General features: G+C 38.8%; 3 protein-coding genes and 1 long non-coding RNA gene across 7 annotated transcripts in view; 2 read left to right on the forward strand and 2 right to left on the reverse strand.

Annotated features, from left to right (window-relative positions):
* The first annotated feature begins 13 nt into the window (after positions 1-13).
* On the forward strand, positions 14-6,725 carry LOC110059693 (transmembrane protein 185A-like). The gene is made up of 7 exons (XM_089273295.1): positions 14-185; positions 305-481; positions 2,102-2,312; positions 2,912-2,995; positions 3,896-4,072; positions 4,436-4,559; positions 5,005-6,725. Exons 1-7 carry the CDS (start codon positions 148-150, stop codon positions 5,217-5,219), a joined length of 1,026 nt encoding a protein of 341 aa, XP_089129421.1. The 5' UTR covers positions 14-147; the 3' UTR covers positions 5,220-6,725.
* Positions 4,311-12,654, reverse strand: LOC149102681 (uncharacterized). Its single transcript, XR_016201947.1, has 2 exons — positions 11,854-12,654; positions 4,311-5,396 (listed from the first exon to the last, which is right to left on the reverse strand). It is a non-coding gene; the product is annotated as an uncharacterized LOC149102681 (long non-coding RNA).
* On the reverse strand, positions 8,023-11,834 carry LOC149102682 (diphthamide biosynthesis protein 3-like). 2 transcript variants are annotated; one of them, XM_089273300.1, is made up of 4 exons: positions 11,695-11,834; positions 10,285-10,456; positions 9,671-9,745; positions 8,023-8,876 (listed from the first exon to the last, which is right to left on the reverse strand). In XM_089273300.1, the coding sequence occupies exons 2-4, from the start codon at positions 10,390-10,392 to the stop codon at positions 8,817-8,819; spliced, it is 243 nt and encodes an 80-aa protein (XP_089129426.1). In that variant the 5' UTR covers positions 10,393-10,456; positions 11,695-11,834; the 3' UTR covers positions 8,023-8,816. The 2 variants fall into 2 exon arrangements, with proteins under 2 accessions (XP_089129426.1, XP_089129425.1); XM_089273299.1 differs by lacking the exon at positions 11,695-11,834 and having other exon boundaries at positions 10,285-11,688.
* Positions 12,655-12,680: 26 nt separating the features above from the next.
* Positions 12,681-19,156, forward strand: part of LOC110048688 (inverted formin-2-like) — a 37,374-nt gene continuing 30,898 nt past the window's right edge. Inside the window, exon 1 of one of the 3 annotated variants that reach the window (XM_089273291.1) lies at positions 12,681-13,233. In XM_089273291.1, the coding sequence (XP_089129417.1) occupies positions 12,840-13,233 (394 nt within the window). In that variant the 5' untranslated portion in view covers positions 12,681-12,839. Of the gene's footprint in view, positions 13,234-15,032; positions 15,488-18,043; positions 18,887-19,156 lie in introns of those variants that run through there. The other 2 variants (XM_089273292.1, XM_089273290.1) reach the window with 2 other exon arrangements.

Consider the following 19,156-nt stretch of genomic DNA (forward strand, 5'->3'; position numbering starts at 1 on the left):
GATACTAATGGCTTGTGGGATAGATCTACTAGCTTAGTATCCACGCCATGTTTTCAAAGTTTTGTTGTATATTTGTGTATTTTGGTTTAGTCAAATGCCTTTGGTTTCCTCGTCAGTTTTTCGTTTTGGAGTAAATTTTTATAGAGAATGAACCTTCGACGGCTCTTCCAGGATTTTAATCCAAGGTAACGTACAAAGAAAATGCTCTTTCCGAGAATACGAGCCTGGATAAAAATATTTTTTTATAAAGTGAAAAGATTTTATGATCTATAAACTCGTGAACATGCTCGTTCTTTCGTTTCAGTAAATTCCTTCTGTTCTTCACTTTGTTCATCTTTTCTATCTTGCTGGCCTTGCGTTTGGATGGAGCCATCACGTGGAGTTATTGGGCGGTTTTTACACCCATCTGGATTTGGAAAATCATGGTACTTAGTGGTGCATTCACTGGAATTTACATTTGGATTCGTCATCCTGAATACAGGTAAAAAGTTTGTATTCTCGCATTCTTTAAATAGTTACAGATAAGATACCTTATCTTTAATTTCCTGGTTTCGTTGCCATAATCTGGGGGAAAGAAAAATATAAATCAATCTTACTTACAATTTTTATAATTTCCAATAGAAATTTATTAAAATCGATATCACAACATGCCAGTTAACAGCCTTGTCAAGCCAAAGGCTTGTACATGAATGCAAAAACCTGAAGATCATCGCAGAGAAAGTTGGTTGTTCACTTAGGAAGAAATCTACTTATTGAATAAAACAGCTTTCATTACCACTAATAACAACATTTACCATTAAGTATTCTCATTTACATTACAAGTAAATTCAATGTGCAGACAAGGCAATTTTGGGTAGAAACTTAAAAATTACTCAACATTGTCTCAAGTTCACATTGAATTATTGTGATACAAATAAGCCACTTCCCAAAATCACTTCATGTCTACTTAGTTTACATGCATCAAATTATTTGTCATCGATGAGTAATTGTCCAATCAATTACTATATTTCTATAGAAAACCACAGACCAATGTGGAAGTTGTAGCTGTTTGGTCCAAAGCAGTAAAACTCAGACTAGTCCAGGGCTAGACTTTCAGGGAAAAACCTTGGGCCAGCTGGCTCCTGAGTTTTCAGATTTAGTCACCAGCAATAGTATTTCAGTGAAAAGCATGAAAAGTTAGTCAGCGGTGAAAAAAAATTGGTCGCATTGGCAACCCCAGCAGTTGCGACATCGAGCTCTGTAGTTTTATTTTTACTACCCTGAATTTCTCTCACAAAGAGATGTCTTTTACATTTATTTCATAATTATCCTTGCCTTCCCCCATCCTTTCAAGAGACTAAGGTTTGAGATTCAAGCTAAACTTCCCCACTTTTAACATTACCCTTCACAGATGTTAGTAACATCATAGGTTGGTTTTTACTTACAAAACGAAATTCAAAACTGTACAGTAATCAATGAGAGACATGGTATGGATATCAGCGGAGTTAAACCATCAGTATATGAAATGGATTTTTGGAGATCATATCCAGCATATCAAAGACCTACATCTTCTCAAGCAGGAGAAGAATTAAACACATCACTAAAAAGAGACAGACATCTGTTTACTCTGGGGTTTTCACTTCAGTGTCAAAAGTAATCTGCATTTGCTTCATTTTGGATTACCATGTGAAGGAATATTGGCTAACAAATTAATGCCACTTTCAGGGCTGTCAATAAGGGTAAAATTAACCCCTAGCATCTGTTACGGCTGAGCATACTTGATGGGCACTTGATGTTACAGGTGAACTTGCTTGTTGTTGATACAATTCAGCCATAAAGTAACAAGTTTGTTATGGGTGTGACGATCAAGGCTACAGGTGAAGCAAAACTTATGACAGCCCTGACTTTGTTATTCATTCAGAAGGGAAACCAAAACCTCTTGCAACTCATGTGAACACATTTTCCAGTGCTTTGCATCAGCTTCATGTTCATGTATTTGTTTTGAATTTTGATTGCCTCACTGGATCATCTATGTCGTTTGCAATAGGCTACAGTGATAACTTTGGTTTTGGTTTTACAACCCTCAATCAAAGACTGCTCTATTTGGTTTGTTTTTACACAGAGGTGAAGGAGAAAGCCATGTGGATTTCAAGGCAATGATCATCTGTCTTGCTTTGCATCTTCTTCTTCTGATGTTTGAGATTTTTGTATGCATTAATCTTGGTGGAGGAAAGGTTTTCCCATGGAGACTCATGTTTATGCCCTTGTATGTGCTGTCGTCTTTGTCAATTATTGCTTGTATCTGGGGATTTAGACATGACCGATCTGTGGAGGTATGTAATGTTCAGTTGACATATTCACCCCTTAAACTAGGCTTGATTAGCAGCCGCTGTTTGGCGAAGAGACCAGATTCAGTAGAGAGGTGGAAATCGAGCTCACCTTGGAACCTAATTCAGACTTTTTGAAATTAAGTTTTTTCTGAAACATTCTATTTTCTTGATGCATGCAGCTGAACGTTAATAGAATTAAGCTTCAGACTGCAATAGTGTAGTATTTGACTAATTTTGATGCTTACAGTCAGACAACTCCAAGAAAACCTCCTCAGTATCAGTGTTCCAGACAAGTGGGCGTCTCAGGTCAAAACCCCAACCAGATCAGCTACATGACCCAACAAAGAAATGGAAAATTTGTAATGATTTGGTGGAAGCAGTGGGAATTGACCCATTGGAATTCCTTATTGACACCCTGCATTGAAAAATTATCTGGAACCCTAAGTATTGTATCCAACGTCAAACTTTCCACATTGTATACACCAAATATAGTGGGTATGGCAGAAGGACTAACACTTCAGCTAGAAGGGAAGGAAGGAAGGTTAACGCTTTAACCTGGCCCTGTGTTTTGATTTTGATATTTTCTTTTCTTTGTTTGGCAGCTTGAGACAGTGTTTTCAGTGAATGTTCTGCAATTCATCTTCCTTTCTCTGAGACTGGACAAAGTTATTCTGTGGTCTTGGGTGGTGAGTAGATGTTACTTTCTAAATACCATTCAGTATTTTCAACCAATCGCAGCGCATTCGCATTCATGTTAATTTTCCATGTGGAATGTAGTTAATATATTTCCTCCTCATGGAACAACTGATTAGAAGCCAGTACAAATGACAAAATAATATTGTATCCCACATGTCTTGTGGGTGGATTTTACCCTAGATACAGTGTACCAGCATCTGGTTGTTTTGTAATGTATTTTTCCACAAAATATCCACAACTCCCCCTATTCTGTGGGTTGTTTTCTGAGGGTTCGAGCCCCCATGCTGCTTCATTGTATATTGCGGCTTAAGTGAAAACTTTTCTTTAAAAATAGTTGGCTTTCTAGGGCCCCACCCTCTCAGAGATTTCAGTGACAATCGATGGTTTGGTATGGACATTTTATGAAATAAGATCAAAGTAAGTGGGCCAGTAAGGGTAAAGCCTGGTTCTCATGTGCCGCTGACATACCTGGGACACCGTTACGGCATATGTGAACATTTATCGCCGAATCATAATCTATCCCAGGCATTGACCGCCCACTTTGCTGCGAAGTTGAGCTGAGTTCAACTTCGCAGGCAAGCCAGCGGTTGTCGGCGGTTGTTGGTGGTTGTCGGCGATGAAAATATTTTATGTGAACATCATCTGCGTACGCAACGTACTCCAGTGAGACCATTCGATCCATATTTACAGGTGAAATGGTCAAAAATTGCACAATTCGATTTGCATTTCGAGCAAATTTGAGTAAGTCAGCGATCCATCGCAGATGTGCCGGGGACCCACTGGGACAGATCGCCGAACGTTGTCACTTGCAACCGGCGACTATGTCGCAGGTAGGTCGGCAGGATATGAGAACCAGGCTTAATAATATTGAATAAAATTCCTTCTTGCAGGTTGTGTTTGTTCCCATGTGGATAGTACTATCCTTGTTGTGTCTTCTGGTGCTGTATTATGTTATATGGTCCATAATATTTGTAAGGACGGCAGAGGTTCTTCCAGCTCAACGTAGAGGTCATGTCATGGTTGCCGTAGCATCAGTTCTCCTTGTTATTCCACTTTTAACATTTCAGGTGACTGAAAGTTTTATAATACTATAATAACTGTAAAATAGAATATTGGCAGCTGTAAATTGTTTAGACAACAGTTAAGACAATTAATTAATAGATTTGTGGTACTGTCACCTAATGACGAAAATCTCTTTCAACAAACTTTAAAAAAATTAAGTTCATGACATGAGAAAATTCACTACAGGAGTTTCATGCATGGTGATGTGCATAAGGTGGTGACTTTCTAGCAGTTATGCAATCAGGGATGTACAACGTATTTATTTAACATTTGATATTCAGGACCTCCAACAAACAGACACACAATTTTGTTCACAGAGAGTTCAACAGTTTTTGTTATTATAATTTAAATATTATTTTCTGTTTCAGATAATCCTTTGTAACAGACTGGATGGCATCACACAGGACATGTTTGTAGGAGTTGTAGCTCCTCTTCAGATATCTTTGTTAAGTTTACTGGCTACATCCTTCTATCACAAAGGAGGGAACCATTGTAAGTTTATATAATGTTGAACACATAATATACATATTGTACTCATCCCTCAAACGTTTTGTGCAAGGAAAAAAAAATTGTCTTGCTAACCTGTTAAAGAATTATATTATTTTCTAGTTTTATTTTTTTCTGTGAGAATCTCAACTACAGTATTAGTGAATCGTTATTGAGTTTATCATTAATTTTACAATCTTGAGATGGTTCACAGACTTATGAAATTCACACTGCAGTGAAATTTAAGTTCAAGCTGGAAAGCAAAATTAACTGGTCAGTTGGTTTCTGTATTAGCTCCTTGTACAATTCTAGATAGACAGCAGGTAAATAAAAAGAAACAAAGAAGGGGAAATTAATGGCAGCATGTAATATAATTTGATAACCATATTTAGCATAAATAATCATATTATGCTTGAATGACAATCTTGTCTCCATGATTCATTTTTCACAGGGTGGTTTGGAATTCGAAAGGACTTTTGTGACTTTCTACTTGGGATGTGTCCCTTTCTACAGGAGTATGGAAACATTTCTTGTAAATTTTCTGAAAGTATTTTCTCAAGACCACCACGGGAAGAGGCTTCTATCGAACCACAACGCAAACCAGTGGTACATGAATATCCAGCCAAATGCGTTGTACCTGTTGTGTCTATTGAGATGCCAGATTGAAACAACAACCAAGGAGATGTGCATTGTACAATCATGCGCAGAGAGCAACAACACAATGCCCAGAGCAAAAGGAGAAAACTGGAGATGTTGCTACCATGTTACACAGAAACAGACTCCATTCTCCCGTCACCTCTGGATATGCCATGTAACCTGTGTGTGTCTGTCACTCATAACAGCCTGCCAACAAATTAAGCACATTTATGTGAGCTTGAATTGCATCTAGTACCAAGGTTGTTTTCCCAAAACACCTGGAGCTTAATATGAGTGGCAGTTTAATAATAACAACCCATAAAATACGGCTACATACTTCCCAATATTTTTCTATCATCAAGTTTCTCTTTGCACTGGCCATTTTTATACTACACTAATCTGTCTGGATGAACTTGATTGAGTTCTTTTAAGTGCGTAGTGCTTCCGACAATTTGACCTATTGTTTTACATCAGATGCACAAAACCATGTATTTCGACTATATGTTTCTCTAGTATATAATAATAATAGTCAAAATAATAATTCATTAATATAGTGCCACTGCGAAGGCATTCAAAAACCAATTTTACATAAAATGGGCTAACATACTAACTTTTTATATAGACATTTTGGAAAATAGCCCAAAGGAAATATCTGCACTGATATCAATGGTTAAAAATCATGTTTCCATAACTCGAAAGAAACACAGCTTGCACAAGATGGTGATGTAATGATGGTGTGAAGAAAGAGAATTTACATTTTGATCATCAGTAAACAAGTTTCTTCTGTCGTGGTATTTTCTCAAAGAAATCAAAAATATGTTATCTGTGTTTTTATTGCATTATGATTAAACACACATGAAGGTTTGGGAGAACTCAAAAAAGCTGTGGAAACACTTGCCTGGCGGTTCGGTCCCACAGCATTTCTTATTCTCACAAACTTCTACTCATGTTTCTATTAAACAATTAGATTATGTGCTCGAGATTTCTATCGCGTTGATGGTTGACAGAGGCGCAGCGCAAGTCAACTATCACGCATAGAAATGGAGAGCGAATAATCTAAAAATTGTTTTAACATAAATCTACTAGTCATTCAAAACTTTATCTAAATCCTCTTCACAGACACTTCAAAAACAAAACGAAGCGGCGATCATTTTGTTAACAAGGGCACACTGCTATGCTACTCACTTTCTATCACAGAATAGATAGTGAGTAGCGTAGCCAATCAGAGAACAGCATTTGTGATAGAACGCCAGTAGATATATATCAAAACTCAATAGAAAAACTGAACGTGTTTTTTATTTCACGAATATATGTGTCTAGTATAAAATTGGCCAATAGGCTGTGTACATCCACCCCCTCCCCTGAAAACAATTGGCTAATTGGCCAATAGCAAACAAAAGGGAGGTTAAGGATTTAATGTTCATAACAAACAGTGAACTATAAAAATTAAACGTCAGCTATCTGTCTGCTAAACAAAGTTTGTGCACTGAGGCGAGAATATACATTTGGTTTGTATGGTCGATTTTTTTAAATGTATATTTTTGTTTTGAACTAATTTTTGGGGTAGAGGAAAAGACAGCAAGATCAGTGGCATGGGAGTAGACTCTAAGACTCTAAACCCTAAGTTAAAATTACTGAAATTTGAGGTCATGACTTCTGTGGCCTACAAAAAAGGTTAAGCCAGTCATCTCTCATATGGAGACTCCGTCTGAGATGGAAATTCTTCTTACTTTTCCAAATGTGTCCCATAGTGCTAGAGGGAAGAATATAGTTTTTTTAACCAAACCTGCTTTTTTTCAGAAATAGGACGCTGATCATGTTTATGGTTAAATTGGACAGGTTAATATTTATATTTTAATGGTGATCAAACTTGAAAGCATAACTCCCTATTTCTGAAATAATAATTAAAATTAAATTTAAAAAAACATTTCACAAAGAATACTTTTGGAAATAAGAAAATGATTAATGTATTTTGCTTGGTACATTGCTTGGTATACCAGGGGTCTGACAAGAAATGATTAAGATGTAGATCCAAAAAATATTCATGCCCCCTACGGAAGGAATTCTTGAAATGGCCACCCCCCCCCCCCCTCTTAGCCCCTTTCTGGATTTTCTAAAATTGACCAATAAGATATAACCTCTCCCCTCTTGAAATTCCATTTTTCCCCACACCCCTGGAAATACTTACTATTCTACCTTCAACAAAATGGGCTTCACAAACTACTTGCTATTCCAGTAAATGACTGGACTTGAGCAGTGACAGAAAGAAAACACCCGTCTGGAATAACTGAACTTGAAAAACCAAACACCTTGCCTTGTATTGCATTGCATTGCCTTGTGTTGTGTTGAACCGGCCTGCACCGGCCTGGACCGCATAAACCCCAGAGCTTACAAACCCCAGTGATAAGTTTCAAATATGCGGTAAGGAAATGTTCCAAGGTCCTGTCCTTAGTATACTTTTTTTTGGGGGGGGGGGGGGGCGGGGGGTGGACAAGACTTCCTTTTTTGGCAATTTATTCATAGTACTGGCCAGTTATTAAGTGTGTGAAATGGGTACCTTTTTATAAGTTAAGGTACGTGTTTAATTTGCCTGCCAACACAGCCCAACAGTTTCTTTAGAAACGAATACCTTATTATTTAGCCCCCTTGAGGCTCAATTACCAGTCAACCTGATTAAAGAGAGAGGTAGAAATTGAGCCTTGATCCTGTGCTGTCAAATGTCCAAAGTGCCCCAACTCCTATGGGTTTGTCACTCAAGGTTGACTTTTGGTTGTCTGCCAACAGGAATAAGACCCCTTCAAGCATTTTCAGAGTAAATGTGTTTACAGCAGTATTTGGTGAAGCATTGACTTTATTGCATTGCTTGTTAGAGTAAATGTCACTCCAGATCTTGACCCCGGGGAAGGGGGGTACTCCCAGAAAAATTGGGTGGGGGTGTGCGGCTTGCTTCCCAAAATGCTTACCCTATTTATGACCAAAATCTGTGATCTTCCCTACCCTATTTATGACCTGCCCAAAAATTCGATACCCTATTTATGACTTGACACAGTTACCGTAAACATAATTTGTGAAGGGCTTTTGTTGATTGTCATATGGTTAATGATGAAAAAGTAGCTTCTTCTAAAAAACATACCTAATTCGAGACTAGAGTACCAAAACCATACCCTATTTAAACCAAAATGGCCAAAATCGATACCCTATTTATGACCAAAATGGCTGAAAAGCCATACCCTTTGGGGCCGCACACACCTATATAGCCCATATGTGAGAGTGCACCCCCCCCCCCGACCTTGACATACATACTTGGGTGGTAAATAAATATGATCAAAAGTCCTTAAAACAGTCTCAAGTTTCTGTCCCTGAAATGAACTGCCAAGCTGCCTACAACAAAAAGCAATGACACTGTCACTTAACACTATTAGAATAAATGGTACAAATAGACAACTAGGATCCTTGAAGTTCACAGGTATCAGGATTGTGTTGAAGTTACAGCGTTGTGCTCCGTTACTTTCGTTGTTGCTGTGGTGTATTTAGACACAGATGCCGCACTGGTTATTGTTCACCATGACTGATATGGGATATCAAGAATCATGATGACAGCAATATTATTGTCCAGCTGATCATTGTCTAAGCTTTCTCCATGACTGGTGATGGAGCTATGACTTCTTCTGAAACCATGAAGTCCTCCTGGAAGGCAAAAAAATATTACACATTCATTATTGTCATCCTGAATTTAATATAGGTAGTGACAACATTTTAAGTGCAATTTGGGATACATAAATGTTGGTAAATTTTAAACATACAAACAAAAACTTACAAGTGCTTATTTTTATTCTTGATTGCATAAGAAAACTCCTGTGATTGCTAGTTGATAACGAACTTAAAAAGAGACTATTTGCAGCCTGGGACTTTAAATAAGTTCATTATTTAATACGTAGTTGGCAACTCCCTTGGTCTTCCAAATATCTTCAGAAAATTTACAAATTAGAGTTCTTCCAGACCTTTTGATAACACCTGAAGAGATACTACAGCAGTTTTCATCAGAAGGTCGAAAAGCAACACTTACCAAATATTGGTTTTGCATTACTACGCTACATGATTGCCTTAAAAGCTGGCACCTGTTTTTCATCTAATGAGAAGTCAACCCAAAACCAATTGTGACTGGCTCGCACACATTTTCCTACACTTCGTCCAAGCTGCATGCACTTCCATGAAGTTTGATTTTTGACTGGTTCGCTGGTTTGTCTTTCTCCTTAGTGATTGGCTACTGAGCGATAAGTTTCGTTCTGGTTTTACGACTGACGCTAAATTAAAAACTGCTCTATCTACATGCAAAATTAACAAACAGATCTGAAACGATTACAGCGTTAGACAGAAACTGTTTTGATTTTTGCAGCTGCACTATGGGAAAAGTGTAGAGACCACTTACTGAGAATTATATGATTTTGACACACTCAGCCATATATATCAAAGAAACTAACCAAGTCATAGATCACTCGCACTATCAGGGAACAGCTTGGACAACGAGCTACATCTTCTCCATTTTCCAACTCTTCCTATTTTAAGAAAAGCAAAAGGAGATTAAAGACATAGCCTTTACATGTCCGTGTGGACTATAGGAATGCGGTTAGGGTTAGGGTTGTAGAGGATGACAAGGGTTTTACAACTGTGGGACCAGCTTATTTATTTGGGGACTTTGGGACTGCCTTCTCAAGATTAGCCCTGAATTTTTCTTGTTCTTGTCCTTTCAAGGGTCAGAACCATTTCATTTGCTATCCTTTTCATGGTTGAAACCACATAAAAAGGAATACTCCGCACATCTACACCGTGTTATGATCATTTTGAGCTTATATATTGATAAAGGTTATCCACACTGCAAGTAATAAATCACAACACGCTGGGTACCTCAATTTTTTCTCAGACTGATAAATGTTGACCTTCTGGACTTAACAAATCGAAAAAACACTACACATTCTCTACACTAAAACCAGAGTTTTACAATTCCACGTTTTCGCTCCACCATCGAAAGAAATTTGATTGTTGATCGCACAAACTTCTTTCACAAATGAGACTAAATTAGAGGCACTTTACAAACCTTTGTTATTTCAAATTGATCTCCACAAGGGCATGGGTAGAAATAAGTCTCTGATTCTTCATCGTATTCAAAGTCTTCTATTTCCACTTCGTCGTGAAATACGGCCATACTGTTATTCCGTCGCTTTCCATGTGTTTCCTGAAGATGTCGCAATAGTGCCAAGCAGCCAGGCCTACAACAAACTGGGGAGGGTTGGGCACTAATCCGTAAAAACTTCCGCAAACGAAACAAAATTACAGGACCGGAAGAGTGAAGGAATATTGAAATATTGACCTGACTCCAGTTTACGTGCCGGATCTCTGCCTTATTGCAGTTGCTTATCGAACCAAATCTCAAGGCCATGTGCGTGGTTTTCTCTTTGGTTTTTTATGCAAAACATTGACGCAGTTGACGCTAAACTTCCGCGATCGGATCACTGATTATTCATTGCAGACCTGGGACCCGTTTCTCGAAAGTCCCGAAAAGTTTTCGCACCCGAAAAGCCGTTCCAAAATCTCAAACCTTGTGACTTCAGAGCTGTTTTATGCACATATTCTTAATATGGACAGAGGTTCCCTTCATACAAGAAGTTTCAGGCGTATACACCTCTTTGTCTTTAATAACTAAAAACGGCTTTGCGGGCCCGCTTTCGAGAAACGGGCCTCAGGGTCGGTTTACAGACAAATTCGTTCCATGGATATAGATAGGCAAAAGACGAGAACAAAAAGATGGGCCAGAAATAAATAAGAAATGATTTTTCCCGATATTTCGAATTTATTTTTCATTCCATGGTGTCGAATGTTTTGTCTTAAGTCTAAATGTCGAGACTGAACGATAAAATCCTTTTTAGGCCAGCCTCTCTTTGTACCACTGAGCTGGAATTTGGTCCATAAGAGGAACTTGCTTAGAATATCCACAAAGTCATGAAATCGTGCTAATCTGATAAAACCTTCTGCTGCCAGAGATTTATGAAAGCATAACAATCCTTGCTTATCAGCTTATCGGTTCTCAGCATCTTGGATTTAATTTGGGGGTGTCGTATCACGCAGCATCAAACACTATCTGATATCCAACCTCACCTTGGCTGAATGTTAATAGGGAGCTTAAGCAATGACGCTAAGGCCAAGATGACGGCGACGCCAACGACGCTGAGGCGACAAAATTGGATTTACATTTTACCTATGAATTTCGCAATTACCTAGAACTGCTCAGCACGCCGAGCGGTCTTGAACCCCACTCAAACTAAAGGTGTAAACGCCAGCGTTCGGTTTCAGAAGAAACTACGAAATTTTAGCCGTCGTGGTTCACGTTCCTCAAAATACGCAACATTTGGTCATTTCACGTTGTTGTTTTGCAGAGGACGGTTGCGAATTGTACCAAGAATTATAACGCGCATGGATAGCCATTAATATATATTGCTGCTAATTAAACCTTTAGTTTGGTGACGTTTTCGTTCCCGTTGCCGTCGTGGTTTGCTTTGCTGAGTTTCCGATCACTAGGAGACGGTGGCTTCGTGAAAGGCTGAAGCCCCCTCAACGTCACCCACTTCCTCCCACACCTTCCCCTGTAGCCGTTGTTGTTGAACCTTACCTATCTCGTATAGGCTTCGTCAGCCATCAGCGAACCTGCACTAGATGAGAAAATACGGAGAACAGCCATGATGATAATGATAATGATGATGATGACGCACTACCCATGATGACCCACTACAAGCTTGATAACTTGTTTATCAAATACACGTGGGCGTCAACACATCTTGAAAAAAGTGTGAGAATTTTACAATGGCTAGCCTTACATACGTATGTTTCGTCCCTGCCAAGGGACTCATCAGAGGCCTTCCAGCTAACTCGTCAAACATCGCGTTTGAAGTCCCGCTAGCATCAAAATGATGGTTGCAATCTGGCCTCATATAACATAAGGATTCCCAATTGCGTAATATACCATTCAACAACTTGAAAAAACACGTCAACGCATCATATGGTAATTACTTAAATTGTAAAAACAACCCTCTTGAGTGTTAATGACCTGTGTCACTATACTGCGCATGTACACTGACTCTGGAAGCTCAAGATCACCACTGTAAAGGTTTTTAGCCAATAGAAATCGTACTTCCCAGTGTCACGCACCACCTGAGATAATTGCAATTTTTTGCGGCTTTATAATTACCAATAAGTTATCTTTGGAAACCTCTTTGTCCCGCCTTTGACACTTTGAATGGAACGAGCCGCTACATACATATACCTTCCTTTGAGGATAACAAATTTCTCCATGATTTCACACAAACTATGCTGTGAAAGTCCTCCATACGACCAAGAATTTCTTGAACACTCTTGCTACAACCTTCAGAATGTCCTCAAGATCGATTGAAAAGGATTTTCTCCCCCGAAGCAAATTTCGAAAAGACAAACTTTAAAACTTATATTGCCAGTGCAGAATCAAATCGTCGCACACGCGCGTACAGAAGAGCGTAACAGGCGGAAACACGTGGGCGAAAAAAGGGATAAAAACATCAAGCTTTTGCGTACATAAGTTGTCATTCAGTTTCCAAAGTGTGCTTTCGCTTGAAGGCTGTCAACATGTCTGTGAAGTGGAAAAAGTTAGCGCAGGCCGGTGGGTTTGGAATAAGTTCCAAGGACCAGATAGACAGCAACGATGAACTATACAATATGAAAGATATAGAACCTGAACTTTTTATCAAGTTTGTGCGAATTCCGTCTCTTAAGACGTACACGAGCTTGATCAAAAAACTCGAACGGTGCTCAAAGAAATGGCTGACGGAGTTTCTGGTGCTTGGAGGGTTAACATCACTGTTTGAAGTGCTCGAAAAGCTGAGCGAGCGAAGTCTGGTGAGATTTTCCGATGCATTTCTACAACTTGAATGTGTGCGATGTATTAAAGCTGTCTTGAATAACGTGACCGGCTTGGAGTTTATCACTAACGATTCTTCGCTAACGAACCAACTTGTTATTGGTAAGTAAACATATTTGCTGCTCTCGTTAATGTCGAAGTTGTAATATAATTTAATAATAATGTACTCGACGAGTTAAGAAGAGTGTCTTTTATGAATAAGTAATTAAAAGAAGGATTTGTAGTTAGCAGGAAGCGCCCTTCTTGAATGGATTCACAGTTTCTTCTCATAATTAAATAACTATTCAGTAAAATGGATGGAAAAAGGGATTTGTAAAAAAGGAGCGCGTTTTATATCTTGAAGTTTCTCTTGAAAACGGCTGAATTAACATAACAGACGTGACTTCCGTTGTAAACAGCCTTTGGTTATTAATGACATAACAAAGTTTTATCTGGAGTAGTACGCGCTTTAAACTTTCTAAAAAAATAACACTTTTACAAACGATTGCCCTACGGAACTTTAATTTTTCAGAATAAACCTTCCGTAAATAGTTCATCCTGACTAAAAACCGATTTTTTTTCTCTCTAAGTTGTTTGACGATTGACAACTCAATCAAAACCAGAAATGATATTGGGTCGCCAGAAAAACTGCAATTTCCGTTTTCCAATCCGCGCTTTTTGGTACTGTGGTGTTTAACTCGTCAACTAGATTAGATTAAATTTAAGTTTCAAGCTATCGAGTTACGGAACACACGAGAGGAAGTTTGGGAGAACGAGAAATACAGCTTTTTCGAATTCTCTATCAAACTTTAAAATTTCAAGCGCTGGGTTTTCTAGCGAGTTGAGAAGTACGACCTCTAACGCGCGCTTCTTTGCGTTAAAATCTAGGTTGGATTTTTTCCAAGGGAAGGGTCACAATGGTGCTATATATATCTTCAAGAGGTCGAACGGAACATGTTTTTGGATTTTGAGGAAGTTGTTTTTCAGTCTCTCTTGACAAATATCACACGCGAATAACGTGACCTGAAACGCCGCTTGCAAATTCAACCGTCCCGCCCACGCGTGTTAGGGCTACGTGTCTCGTGATCTAACTTCCTCAAGCCTGAATACTGATTCTTATCAAGGCTGAAATCATAGTTTTGTGCAATAACTCAGCAGAATTTACCCTTGACAGCGACAGAATGAAAATTTAAGACGAATGTTTTGAATTAAAATAATCACGCGATCACTTCCTGTGTCCACGCTCTTGCAGCTGTTTGAGATCGTTTAACATCGTCCTCGTGTACGATGCATGAAGTATCACATCACAAAAGAGAAGGCTGGGCACAAATGCCGTGTTACTAGAAATTTCCTCAGTCCTAATTTCTCCGCGGCGTTAAGTCTTTCAAAGTTCCTCTGCCATGCAGCGTTCCACCAACATAACCTACGCAGTCATGCTTTCCAGGAGTAGAGCAGAATAGTGAACTACGACGATGAAGTTTGTTTTTTTTCATTTGCGTTCGGCTAATATCCATAATTTAATATTTAATTCTTCAACGTTCTAGAAGAAAAAAAGAAGTCTTAAATTAGACTCCAGACAAACGTAAACAAACAATATGATGATTCCGGGGGAGATTGTCAATTCCTGTTGTCCATACCTGCTTGTCTCAATATAGAACGACCATAGAGAATTGTTCGCCCTGTTAATTTTCTTCAGAGCGTTATATTCTTGTCCAACAACTGAAGGAGATAGACGCAATTATTATCAAAACAGACTTTTAAAGGCCAACAACTGAGGCCACGCCTCAGAAATTGATTTTAGAACCTTTTCAAGGGGAGTAAGATAATTCGGCAAAATTTCCGGCGACGGGTATTCCTGACACTTTTTGGAGTCTCCCCCTCCCCCGGGACATATAAAGAGTAAACTGAAATATGCTCTTTGAAATCCTAAAGGGAAATAATGAACAAAAACATCGAGCGAGCTGAGTGTCCGCAGAAAAACTTTCCAGGATGTCGGCGTATTGGAAAAAGCGGGCAAAAGCCAGCAAGCTTGAAATCAGCTGGGGTGGTAAAAGTGAGCGACACAATTTGAACAATGTAGAGCCCGAATTATTTATCAAGTTTGTGCGAATTCCTTCGCTCAAGACATACACAAGTTTAATCCGAAAACTTGAAGGATGCTCCAAACTGAAAAGATGGCTGGCGGAGTTCTTGGAGCTTGGGGGACTTTCAACGTTGTTTGAAGTTCTCCAAAAGCTGAGCGAGCGAAGCGTGGCGAGGTTTTCCGATGCATTTCTACAACTTGAATGTGTGCGGTGCATTAAAGCTGTCTTGAATAATGAGACGGGCTTAGAGTTTGTCACCAACAACCCCTCGCTGACGAATCAACTAGTAATTGGTAGGTAAATCGTTGTTTGCCTGTTATGTCATTGATACCTGGTTGCACTTGAGGAGAGAGAGGAGCGAAATATATATTTCAGTTTTAATTAATGAAAGTTTTAAAAACAATTCGGCATCTCTGGTAATAGTTTTTATGCCACAAGGTGCGCCAAACATAAATGCATCCAAATTTAATGAGCGAATTGTTTTTCATCACTAAGAAAAAAAATCGACTGAGACAAAGAATAAGTAGAAATGTGCCAAAAAGGAATCGTGTTTATGTTCACCAATATCAACAGTGGCTTTTTTAGAAATCTGCATGATAGTCAACTTCCATTATTCTTGATCAAGGGGTTATATATTATAAATGACACTAGGGAGGTTAATCAGTATTAAGCAGTGGGATTTGGCACCCTTGTCTGACAGGTAGACAGGTATTCGTCCTGAAAAATGTAACTTGCAATTCGTTTTTGAGTACTTGAGGACCTGCGAACCGTAAAAAAAGTCTTCGGCTAGGAGACTACAAAAGGATGGACAATATGGTTCTGACCACAGAACGAAGGTTTTGCCGGCAATACTGGTTTCGTCTGCACATTTCAACTTGCTAAATACGCATAACTGTACGTTTTGGGTTCCTTGTTTTGCATCCAGTCCGGAGTTAGATGTCCTTCAAAACCATATGATAAGATGTTATCCAAGAAAAGGCATTTAAAAGCAGTCTTGCAGAGGGAGATATGCCGTACACTTGAGACTGATCACACAGCCTTTGGAATAACGACCTCCTTTTGGAGTTCCCAACTTTTGTTTTCTTTCTAACTTTACCCAGTACGTTAATCCGACCACCTCAATGATGCGACCAGTGACCTTTGTAGCTCACAATTTTTTTTTCTTTAGAAATTTACCTCTCCAATACGATCCACTCGAACTGCTCAGCTGTAACCTGTGGCAAGATTATCATGCTAAAACATATTTTTGACTTTAGAGAAGTTGTGGTTTCAATGAATCTCTCTTGAAAGTTATTCTTGACCAAAGAATTAACTTTGATAAGGAAAACGGGTTTGTTGTGTTCAACATCGTAATGTAGGTTTCCCACGCGGATCCACACGTTTCTGGCGTAACCGTAATAAAACGTTTAGTCCGTTTTCGCTTATGTGTTATTTTTGTCGCTTATGATTCCAAGGACAAATATTTATTTCGGCATTAAATATGAAATAACCAAACGATAAGCTCGGGGAGTAATAACGAACATTTTTACATTTAATATCTAGGGTCCTGAAGAGGCGTCCATTTCTCAGCACAAATCAAATCTCATTTTTTTCCAGACTATTTTTTGTGCAAATCCCAATACCATTTCCAGTTTCTTTTGTTTATGATCCCCAGCTCCAGTGAATCAAATCTCCTTTTCCCAGTGAAAAAATGGTAAATGCCAGTTCTCATTTAACCCCATCTGGCCCCGCGCCCTCAATAGCCGAAGGAAAGTTCTGCTCAGCCGGGTTCGTTTAATACATATTTTTTTATACTTCTTAACTTTGACTTATCATGTTATCGGAAAATCTGGGGTGGAGCCCATAATGCTGTACCGTGAAACGTCAATGACCTTACATTCTGTCGCCAACCACTTCCTATTTAGGCAAATGATATAGCGCTGCCCTCAATAATACATTCTTCAAAAACCTCTAGAAAAATATATTCAGAAATCATAACTTATAATACCGTCAGTAGGATGAAACTTAACTTTCAGATAGTAATGTTCAATGTTCAAGTTTTGCACCTGGTGAGATCATTTAGGGACACTTCTATTTTTAACCGGTCCGAAAGTAACTTCTGCTTGTTGGGTTTAAAACAAAATTACATTTTAATTGTTGATGAAACATTAATGACCTTTAGACTCTATGGCTAATCCCTTCCTTTTTCGAAAGTTCTAAACAGAATTTCAACATTGCTCTCAAAAATTCTCTTCCCCAGAAAAGTGATTTTAAGTTTTCCCTTCGATTATGTTCCACAGACATAAGCTACACGGGTGATCGTTTCTAAACGTATATGGAACAACATTACGGTAAAACGATCGACGAACTGTTTAAAAATAGCTTTTTTTCCCTCCGTTTGGCTTACGTTCATTAGACTTAAAAACAGTCTCTTCGGACATAAATAACATTAGTCAATATTAATATTGAGATAAAAAACAGTTTTCAAGTTGGTAGGTGAAGTTGAAGAGAACTTAAATGCTACACATCGATTTGACTTCCGCTTCTCCTCTAGCAATTGTTCGGCACTTGAACTTCGGGACGTCGGTACATACTAGCATTTCTGCGGGGTCCATCGTCTGATGAAGATTGAAAGTTTCTTTTCTGTACGCGATCTACTGGCTGAATTTGAAAAATTTTCTGTTTGAAGTTGTACAATGTTCTGTAGCTGATAAAGGTCCTAAAAGTGAAGGGAAAGAGGTGAAGGGAAGGGGAGAGCTGGGCACTGGGGGAAATCGTTTATCCATATCCGGAATATTTTGTATTGTTGTTGGTGGATATATGGGCCTGCTGTTTCAACTAACCGGGGGGTTAGGGGCATAAAGACTGACGCATAAAAAAATATAACTGTATTCACCTAGTATTATTATCGGAATTCAACTTTCCACTGCATAGATAATTTGGCTCAGCATGTGTGTTTGTCTTCGATTGAAAGAGAAAATGAGGTATCAATAGGCTAGGACCAGGGAGATACGCTTCGTTGCAGACTTCCTCGTTGTTATTATCGACGTCTGCTGTGCGCTTACGTGCAAGAAAAGGGTCGTAACCTTTAATAGTGAGCTTTGTATTGTATTCCTATGGGAAAGGGAAATGACAGCGATTACGTGAATAGACGTATCCATCAACAGTTATGGAATAAATCATAAACATCCTCTCGACTCGTGGGCGAAAAAAGAAAAAAAAAACGTCGAGATTTACATGGCTTAAGCCCTGCCGGTCGATTGTCATGAACTGATCTGAAGCCTACGGTAAACTGCCCAAAACTGAAATTACAGCGATGTCGGTGAACTGGAAGAAGCTGTGCAAAGCCGGAGGGTTTGATATCAGCGAGCAAACGGATGGCCAAGAAACTCTTGAACTGCTGACCGATTTGAAAGAAGTAGAACCGGAGTTATTCATCAAGTTTGTGCGAATTCCCTCGCTTAAAACATACGCAAGTTTGATTAGGAAACTCGAAGGTTGTTCGAAGAAATGGCTGACCGAGTTCTTGGAGCTTGGAGGGTTAACTTCGCTGTTTGAAGTTCTCGAAAAACTGAGCGAGCGCGGCCTGGCGAAGTTTTCCGATGCATTTCTACAACTTGAATGTGTACGATGCATTAAAGCTGTCTTGAATAATGTGACCGGATTGGAATTCATGAGCAACCATTCTTCGCTAGCAAATCAACTAGTTACTGGTACGTAAAGTTTAACATTGCTATCGTTATCTCGCTTAATGATGTTGTGCTTGAAGAGTAGAGTATTTGATGTCGACAAATAACGAAGATAACCTACGTAAAATTTAATGATATGTTTATCTGGTGTAATTTTTTGTGCTTTTAATAATTTTCCTTTAGTTATTCGTCTTAACAGATCCCTAATGTTTTCAATGTTTTTTTTTCTCATCTGAAAATTCCGAACTCCTCATTTGCAATCGATTTACATAACTGAACGACTTTCACAGATTT

Source organism: Orbicella faveolata, unplaced genomic scaffold (assembly GCF_042242905.1).
Source record: "Orbicella faveolata isolate gen_17 unplaced genomic scaffold, um_ofav_v1 contig_35, whole genome shotgun sequence".
Taxonomy (NCBI): Eukaryota; Metazoa; Cnidaria; class Anthozoa; order Scleractinia; family Merulinidae; genus Orbicella; species Orbicella faveolata.